This window comes from Geospiza fortis, unplaced genomic scaffold (genome assembly GCF_000277835.1).
Source record: "Geospiza fortis unplaced genomic scaffold, GeoFor_1.0 scaffold275, whole genome shotgun sequence".
Lineage (NCBI taxonomy): Eukaryota > Metazoa > Chordata > Aves > Passeriformes > Thraupidae > Geospiza > Geospiza fortis.
This window is the reverse complement of record NW_005054341.1, coordinates 4,187,818-4,197,716: the sequence shown is the minus strand read 5'-3', so window position 1 is coordinate 4,197,716 and position 9,899 is coordinate 4,187,818. Positions and strand designations below refer to the sequence as shown.

At 44.4% G+C, this 9,899-nt stretch overlaps 1 protein-coding gene across 3 annotated transcripts in view; it reads right to left on the bottom strand.

Moving 5' to 3' along the window:
- RTN4 (reticulon 4) overlaps positions 1-8,494 on the bottom strand; it is a 27,082-nt gene extending 18,588 nt beyond the window's left edge. Inside the window, exons 1-2 of one of the 3 annotated variants that reach the window (XM_031058292.1) lie at positions 8,417-8,494; positions 5,200-7,632 (exon numbers count right to left, since the gene is read on the bottom strand). In XM_031058292.1, the coding sequence (XP_030914152.1) occupies positions 5,200-7,632; positions 8,417-8,432 (2,449 nt within the window). In that variant the 5' untranslated portion in view covers positions 8,433-8,494. The remainder of the gene's footprint in view (positions 1-5,199; positions 7,633-8,416) is intronic. The other 2 variants (XM_031058293.1, XM_031058295.1) reach the window with 2 other exon arrangements.
- Positions 8,495-9,899: the final 1,405 nt, after the last annotated feature.

The following is a 9,899-nucleotide window of genomic DNA, read 5'->3' as shown; positions in this document are numbered from 1 at the left end:
AATTTCTTTTTCAGTTTGGATTTTCTTCTTAAAATCTGGAGCTAACAACAGGAAGCTAAAATCTTCCCAGGACTGCTCCAAAGCCTCTTAAAAATCTAGTACACCATTTTCTTAAGAACTAGAAAAGGGCATTCCCAGATACTGTAGACCAGGAGGGCTAGAGAACCCAATTCAGACCTTAAATAGACAGTTTCACTTTTCATTAGAACAATCTTGCATTGAGAAAGATTACTACAAAGAGACCCAAAGGCCCTGGTTTTGACATCAACTGCTACATAAATTTAAGGCCTCCTTTGATGGCAAGACCAGTTACATCTCTTTTTTAACTTACACAAAGATGTGCATTTCAGTTCCAATTTCAACAGGTAAATCCAAACAAATCCAAAATAGGAGGGAAGTAGGGAGTGTATATTCAAATATCACAGTGCAAGCAAATGTGAAAAGTTGCACTGTACAAAAAAAAAAGTCCAAAATATGTCTGAGAATCTGTGTCAGTCATCAAGCTGAACTGGAAACCACCAAAACCTGTGAGTCCCCCTCCACATTTGCACTGTCACTAAACTTGCCAAAAACATTGTGCTTTCAAAGGTCTTTCTATTAATTATCAAATTTCTAAAGATGCCAAATTAAAGCCTCTTCATTTCATGTTTATATTCTTTATATCTCATACTTAAAATAGTGCATTTATGCAACTCTAAGCAGAGTTTGTTGTGGCCACAGCAGAGCAGCTGCACCACCAGCCCTGTTTGTCCCATCTCCAGTGTCCCTCACTGCCCCCAGGAGTGTCTCGCTGGCCTCCAGATCCTCCTCTTGCCTCTCTGCATACTCAGTGCTCATTCTCACCACTCCATGCAAACACACCCAGAATGAATCCATCTCCCATTTCAGGCAAGAGGGGCCCCTACTCTGCACATAAACTGGGCACCAGCACTGCCAAACTTCAGGAGGAGGGAGCTTTGTTTTCAGCAGGGATACAGCACACCTGCCTCTAGAGCATGTTTGAGCACCAAAGTAGAGAGGAGGTGGCATTATCAGGTCCCCCAGACCAGTCAGACACAATCAGTTGTGGACACGTGTCATGGCACACCCCAGCTCCACGGAGCCCTGCCTGGCAGGGTGAGTGCTTTACTCACTCCCTACTCACACACTGAACACCCTGAGCAGGGCACTGAGAACAGCCCTGCAGCTCCCTCTGTGCTGGTGCCTACCTGGCAGAGTTGGGAACTTGGCCCAAATGCTCCATTTTCTCCCTAATTCTCCGCTCTGAAGGAACTTGCCCAGGCTTTGCTCTTTTAGCAGCCTCATGGCACAAGTCTTTGCCTCTCAACAGGGGCACAAGAGCTCTAATGAAACACAGCAGCTCTGTGTCTTTCCTTCAGAAAAATGTCACTCATTGGGTTTGGTTTTTACCATCATTCCTCCTCCTCCTGCTCTGCTAATTCTCTTCCCTCTGGAACTCTCCATTTATTACTATTTACCTGGTAGCATAAAAGATGACCTGAACAAGCAAAGAATCTAAGAGTACAATGAGATGAAATTAAATCAAGATATCTTATGGTGAATTAAATGGAATTTTACCAATCTGCTTCTGAAAGACTCAGATGTTCCAAGGCATTTTTTCTCCACTGAAAAACAACAAACAAACCCAAACACCTCCTATTTGCTGAGTGGTGCCATTTAACTCACCACAAACACAGAAAATAACAGAAATTCCCCTAGTGGGTACAGCTGGTATCAGGCAGAACTTCTAATGTCCTTTAAGATTTACACAACTGCAATGACCTGGTTTCTATTACAGCATCACAGGAAGTATTTGGTTTCTGCCCCCATGTTGTAGGAGAAAAAAGAAAGATTCAGCATTAGTACCACCCTCTCAAAGCACATTTCCCACCTGGGCTTCACCTTTGTATTTGCCCCCCCAAGAAAATCCAGGAAATGTAAAATATTATTATTTAGCTGCATTTCTGAGTGCCTGTAATGAAAGCAAATAAACCAGTTAATCTGAAGGGAATGTCCACAGAGCTGGTGGTCAAACCCACTGTAAAACAAGGGTGTTCTGGGAAACTGAGTGTCTTGATGGTAAAGATCTCAACATTACTTCGAAATATTACTGTAATACTCAGCATGGACACACTGAGGGATTTAAACTGCCCATTTCCATTTTAGTACATAACTTTGTTGTGGCCAGAGGTTTTGAGTCTATAATTCAATAATATCAATAATATAAAATCCTCCACATCCCATCAATCAAAAGCAGGTTTGTGGAAAGTATGGGCCTGGGGAGGATTAATGATCTGGATGAGAGAAGAAAGGCTGTGCAACAGCAGGGCTGGGATATGGAATGTGTATATTTAGCTTTCACCTCTCAAACTCATTTCAGGAGTTGGGAATGTCTCCAAACGCGGATGGATCCCTTCCTGTCGGCAGGCGCTGAGGTCCCACCGCAGTGACAAACACTAGATGGCATCAGAGCCCTGTCCCACAGGCTGGCCCTGAGCCATGGCTGCCCATGCCTGGTGCTCACACCTCCTGCAGGAGCTGGGCAGCAGCACCTGAACCCCCAGGAGCTGCACTCGGAGCTCTCCCAGCTTACCAGGCAGTGCTCTGGATGGAGCTCGGGAATTTGAGGTCTGGGGAGAGGGACAGAGAAGCGAGGGTGTTTGCTTGAAGCCAAATACAGCAGCTACTGAGAAATACAAACTTGGGGGGGAAAAAAATCACTGTATTCAAGACAGCAGAAATTGCTGGTGTTGCAGGGGTTGTTTGCCCTTTAAATTGTTCCAGTTTTACATACAGTTCTGAATTTGTTTGGGCTTGAGGTTTTTTTTGCTTTTGTGTGTTTCTTAAATCTGTCCAGGTTACCCAAGGGTGTGCCAGGCACCTTTTAACAAACCCCCTTCTACCCAGGATACTCTTCAAAGCTTTACATTTACTTCAGTGAACTGGATGAGTTAAAAAAGTATCTCCAACCTTTTTAGAATCCCTGTTAGCTCCCCACAGCCCACTGGGGCTGTGGGAAGTTACAACACACTGGCATTTAGGTTAGCTTCCAAAAAATAGCACTGTTAAGTAAGCATTCCACAACCTTGGATTTAAGAGCACCAGTAAGGCAGCTCAGATGAAAGCTTTAACAAGCATCAGTCACACCATCACACCAGCTGAATTCCACAAGTCTTAAGACACAGTGAAATCTATTTCAGTTCCACTGATGGGCAGGAAAAAAAAACCCCAAAGAACAAAGGTAGACTCAGAAGGCCAAACACATGCACAAAGGCACTTGGGCTTGTGACGAACAATCCCTCCTTGTTAGTTTTTCAATGATACTCTGAAATTATGCCTAAGCAGTGTGGTATTTAAAGCAGACAACTGATGTTGTTTGTGGCTTGTCTCAGAAGTCCAGTTGTGTATTTTGCAACACAACAGAGTGTGGAGAAAAATCCAGAAGAAAAAGGCCCATTTTTGAGTCAGTATTCTCATCTATTTAGCTTTGAGCAAGTGTTCCTCTGGTGTAAAGCAAAAAATTTTCTTCCCAAACAACACAGCCTGTCAAAAAGTGCAGCTGCTCTCCAGAGTGAACACAATAATAGTGAGGGGCTGCAGCTCCCCAGGCCAGCTCCCAGCACACTGACAGAGCTGGGCCCTGTCCCTGCACTGGGCCATGGATGGCAGAGCAATGGCACCTCTCTGCTCTGGCAGCTGGGTCTGTGCAGCTTCTGGGGCAGCTTCCCACAGATGGGAGAGCAGCAGCTGTGTCACCTCAGAGCCACAGGGAGGGGCTGCCACCCCCAGCCTCCTGCATGTGTGCAATGATTAAAGACCCTTCCAAAAGGTCTCCCTTTAAAAAAAACTAACACAAAAGCTCTTATATTAAGTGCAGTGTTTTGCTTTGGCTTTTTTTTAAAGTAGTCTGAGCTCTATGCAATTAACCCCTTGACTTGAAGTCCAAGACATCCAGCTGCTCTCCAGACAGTTCTATGTGCTGGAAGCCTGAGGACCCTTCACAGAACACACAGACACACACAGAGTTTTAACAGTGCAGATTATCAATGAAGTTTTACCCCAAGCCAAGAGAAAAGCAAAACTCTCTCCTTTCTGCCTTACCTGCACATATAGAGAAGGTGAGACAGGAGAAATGACAAAGGTAAATATTAAAAAATACATCTTCTGCCTTATTTCCCAAACCAATTTCAATGGCACCAACACTGATGTTCACTTCAACACGTACCTGCTGTTCCCTTCTATCTCAGGTTATTCTGTAATCCTATTTTATGAACTGTAGGCTGCAGCTACTGCATAAATACAGTACTGCTGCTGAGTCAAACTAGCTCCTGCTTTTCTATTTAGAGCACTGTGCTTTCTGCAGTAGGTGTTTTTTTGGTGTGATTGCTTCTGGTCAAAGCTTAAGTAGCAGCAGAGTGCTGCAATATCAAAAAAACAAAATACTCCTCTAGTCTACAAAAAGCTGGGAATTCATGAGGTGTTCAGTTTAGAGAAAAGATTACAACTTCCTGCTACTATAACTGCATATTACTGTAAGAAAAATTAGCTACACTGAAGTGCAAGCCCACCTGAAAAGATAAACAGAAATTAATACCTGTGCTGTACAGAAACCAATTTTAGTGTTTGCAGAACACTCAACTTCTTAATGACCACTCTTTCAGTAACCTGCATACTAAGCTCCCTCATGTTCACCCTTTGTTTAAACCACAGGCTGGAGATGCACAGGCTCTTTTCCAGATTCCAGGCACACACAGGAGCAGCAGGGGTATTTTCCTGAGTTTTACACTCTGATGTCTGAACTGTTAATGAAAAGGAAGAAATGCCTCTTCAAATCATGTGCACACAGCAAACACAGCATCCCAGATTCAGAGGTTGGGAGGCCACCCCATGCCCAGCCTGGGGACAACCATGGAAGGGCCTGCAGTGGGCAGTCACTTATTTCTGCATCCACAGACCATGAGCAGCAGAGCTGGAGGAGAAACCTGGAGATGCTGAATCCATCCCTGATAAACAGAAAAAAGGTACTAAAGCAATCAGAATATGAAAAAGGTACAAGTGCAGGCACTGACATTTTCTGTTACCCTTGGCCTACAGAGAAGTTTACAGAAAGTGATTTAAACAGAATAAGTCAAGGCATGCTTAAGTTTAGCTAAAGAATTATGCAGATCAGCAAACTGCAAGACAGCATACACAGATTACCTGAAGACTTATTCAGCTTTGCTGAAAATACAGCAGTAGGTTTTTTCTTTTCTTTAACAGAAGCAGCTTCTTTCTCAGCTTCCTTCTCAAAAGCTCCTGGTTTTACTACACTGACTATCTCTTTTTCAGCAGATAAAGGTGAGGTATCTGTGGCTGGTAAGGACATGGTGGATACTTCAGGCACTTCTCTGTCCACAGCCTCCAAAGACTTTTTCAAGGCATTGCTATCTTCCTCAGCTTTTACTTCTACATTCTTCACAGACAGATCACAGGGCAGCTCTGAGCAAGGCAGCTGCTTCTCACCCTGGATCACCTTACTGATGTCTTCACCTTCATCTTTGTGCATTGTTTCTCGGTCAGTGGCTTCTGTCTCAAATTCAGGAACAGCTTTAGGATGACCTAACATCACAAAGTCTTCTTCCACTGAGACTGGGGAAGACTCCATGGGTGAGAGAGCTTTGTCATCTCCTGTTTTCGGTTCCATAGCAACAGATGCATCAGCTGAATAAGCCAAAGCATTCAGCTCTTCCATTTGAAGAGGAATCTTATCTGCCTTGGCTATTTTTGTAGGTATTGGCTCAGGTGGTGGAGCAGCAACAATTTTGGAAGAGTCCAGCTCAGGTTGGAATGACTCTAGATAAGGCTTGCCCGTGGCAGCTACTGAATCCACCAGTCCTTCCTCCTCACGTTCTTCATCAGTTGCAATACTCTCAGTGGATTTACTTTTTAAGAGGAGAGATGGATCTTCACTTGCTTCCTCAGCAAAGTCAGATATCATTTGGCTATTAAACAGACCAGCTTTTCCAAACTGTGGAGATGGGGTTCCATCTAGTTCCTTGTCTTCAGGCACATCCTGAGAAATGCTTTCTGTTAGAGGTGTCTTTGAATACTCTGTGAAAGATGGAGAAGGAGATTCACCAGAGACCTTTGTTCCCTTAATTAAGTCACATGCAATAGATATATAAGGAGTCTCCAGATCTTCAGGAGTGGTGCTACTCTCATCATCAGGTCGCTTAAATGCCAACGTCTCCTTTGCTTCCTGGGCCTGTGTCAGCGGTACATTCACTGCCTCTTGGTATATGGGAGGTTTTTCAGCCTCTTTTACATTCTCATACTTGGCAGTGGGCATGAATGTTTCTAGTGGGGAAGCTTCCAGCTGCACAGCAGATGCCTCTGCCCCAGCAGTGCCGGTGCTCAGCGGGGCTTCCATAACAATATCGGGCAGTATGGGTGATGGAGCGGCCTCCGAGCCTTCGAAGGAGGGGCAGATTTGTGCCGCGGGTTTCAGAGTCTCCTGCGCCGCCTCTGAGGTTTGCACCAAATCAATCTTGGTTTCATAAGCCAGCTTTGTGCAGGCTGCATCGTGCATCTCGTAGGCCTCCTGCACCAGGTCAGGAGTGAGACCCTCGGGCATGTTTGCGGCGCTGTCGGGTGACACTGACGGGACCCCCTGCGCTTTAGCAGGGTCAGCTCCCTGCCCTTCCTGCCCACCTGCTCCAGCAGCAAAATCACCTTGCTCTGGGCCCGGCTGAGCTTTCAGTTCTGCAATTTTTTTCTCATCGTCAGTTCTATTTTCTGAAATGCCTTCCTCTAGTGGAGAAAGAGACTTGCCTTTGTTACCACCAGGACTTGGAGAGGAGTCAAATTTAGTACAAGTGATGTAAGGTTCTTTTACAGCTTCTGGGGTGCTTGGGAAGGAGGGCTCTTCAGCACTGCCTTCACTGTCTCTTTCGTAATCCTTCTGCACAGTCAGCTTACCCACGCCATACTTGTCATCCAAACTGCTCTCCAGCTTGGCTTCTATCTTACTTCCAACATCCTCTCTCATGCTGCTCAGTCCATGACTAGCACCTTTGACTTCCCATATTGGCTCAAATGGTTTGAAGTCTGCATATTCTTCCCTCCTAAGAGAGCCTTCTTTCAGCACCCCTTTTTCAGCATGATCGCCACCTCCTCTGTACTTGTCTTTGTTATAGAAGAGATCTTCCTCGTTTCTTTCAAATAAATCTTGGGGAGATTCTGGAGACATTTTCAGCTGCTCTGCAGGTGTTTTCTCCAGGTTAGGTAATTCTTCAGGGCCCTCTAGCTGTGTTTTTTCTTTAGCTGGAGATAAAATGGCTGCTGCTTCTTTAGCAAATGGGGGTTGTGAGTATTTAATCTCAGAAATGTCTTTATCATTTCCCTCTGCAAGAAAGGGGTTTGTGGTATTTTTCATAGGTTCTTTATAAACCTCACTGGAGCTCTCTTTGTAAGTGCCTCTTGCAGGGAATCCATCTGAGAGGGTACCAAAGGCTGCGTGCTCTTTAAAGGGATCAGCTGAGAGAGGAGAGAAGGAGGGAAGAGAAGGAGCAGGATCAAGCGGGACTGCAGTAAAATCCTCTTGCCCCAGCGCCTTAGTGCTACCTGGCTGCTCCTGCAAGTCCATAACTTTTTCTGTGACCGTGGATAGAAAGGAAAGTTAGAGAATGCAAGTGCTCTCAAAGTCAGTGCAAACTTTCAACAGGTTCATATGATTTTAGCTACTAAAAGGCTCTTCCAAGGTCTAGCATGGATACTATGAGCCATTAATACAGAGTATCACTTAAAGCTATTCTAGAAGTGAGCAAGAGGCTCAAGGAGCAGCAACTTTATGCAGTGCAAAGATCTCAGTAAAGCTGAAGATGCCAGACAAGTACAGGGGCAATATTAACAAAGCCAGAACAGGAGGGTGGCAAGGGCAGACAGAGACAGGGGGTGTGTGGATGCTTGGGCATAAACATATTGCACAAACATGTGCCAGTAAAGTCTTTTTCTGACACCTTTTTTTAAATTTGTGGATGGTGTACCTAATAAAAACCACTAAGTCAATAAGACAAGTGCAAATTTTACTTCTTTAAAATACTGCAGAAAGTTACTATAGACAAAATCTTTCTGCTAAATCATTAAAGCAACTATGCTCTGATGTATTAACCTGTTAACAGTAACAACTTTTCTCCTACATCAAGGGTCCAAGAATTCACAGATGGCTGGATTCTTATTTATGAAACAGTTTACCACGTAAACAAATGAATGAGTATTAATATCTGGAATAGAGCAACCAAAAAGTCCGAACTGAAAAATGTGACCGAGGCTATTCTTGGACCCATGCTGACTTTTAGTAGAAGCAGACTAGTGGGAAAGGGTTAATGAGGTCAGAAAGGCAGGAGGTACTCAGACAAAGGGAGCAGAAAGAACTTGCCTGCAGAGGAGTGCATCAGAGGCGCAGGTGTAGCAGGAAGAGCAAAAAGGTTCTCATCTGAAAAACAAACAAATAACCTCAGCAGAAGGAAGGGCCAGGGTGAAGAGGGGAGAAAGCACTCAAGGAGCCAGTTCCCAGTAAACCCAACAGATCAACAGCCAACACCCAAGAGAACCAGGGAACACCATCAGCAGAGCCAGGTGATTTGGGAGAGCCCACACCCAGATTTCCCCATTCACAATGGGATCTTTACTGAGGGATCTCCACCCTCCAAGCCAGTGACCAACCACAGGGTGAGACACAGCTTGGCAGCTACTCTTATTTCCATTCCCTTGCACACCACTGGGCAGCCACAGCTGCCATTGCCAGGGGCACACTTACTTAGCTCTCCCCACCCAAGGTCTCCTCACACCCCCACACCTGTGTGAGAGCAGCCCCAACAAACTCCACCAAACACTGGTGAAAGTTCAATGACTAAAGCAAGCTCTGAAACACCCCACAAACACAGCACTCCTCGGGCACAGCCATTCTGGGCCATACCTGCTTTATGGCTTGACTCTTTTCCTTTTGGTGTTATACAGACAAGCCCCCAGAGGAAGCTTGAGTCCTTTATTTTTAAAGCCTTTTTGGCATGATCCAAGGAGTGCACTTGGCTTTGCTGAGTTTGCTTTAAGCCCAGTATCTCCCAAGACAAATCCAGTTCTCCAATTTCCACTCAAAGCTGCAGTATCAGCCATCATGAGGAAACAGGCAAAGCAAAACCAGTCCTCCTCTGGATTTCTGTGCCAGCAGTGTTTTTCCCAGGTCCATCATGGCCTGTTGGTTTTACATTGATGTGAGAATACCACCACTTAGGCAAATTTATTTCATTCTGAAAAGTGCATAAATTTTCACATTGAGGCGGTAAAGAATATTTGCAATTGACATCAATTGCATTAGTGGAGGAAAAATTATATTAAAGCACTTAGATTTTTATTCTGAGTACACACACCAACAATCTTTAATTTTGCTATGTACCTGGACAAAATCAAGTACTGAAAAAGAAGTAGGGATATTTTTGGCTTGGCTTTTTTAAATATTATTATTATTAAAAACAAAGAATAATAGAAACAATTGATTTTAAAAGATGAAAGGCAAGAGGTGAGAAATATGGTAGTTGTGGCAGCACATATATAATAACCAGTCAGGCAGGGCATTAAGCTAAGCTGTGTTTTGGCACTAAACCATGACTTGTGCAGAAGTGATGCCTCTTGCAGACATTCATGACCTGTCTGGCTTATTCAAGTTAATCCCAACAGCAGTGTTCCAAAAATCAAGTCTCCTCACAGCCTGCATGTCCTGTCACACTACACAGTCATTGGGTTTGTTTCACAGAACATTATCTCCTGCTGTATTTTGGGCGTTATAAGTATCACCTGAAGACAACAGAAAACAGAGTAAGAAATAAAGCTGAGTGTAGGACTTGGTATTCAAAAGGGTCCTC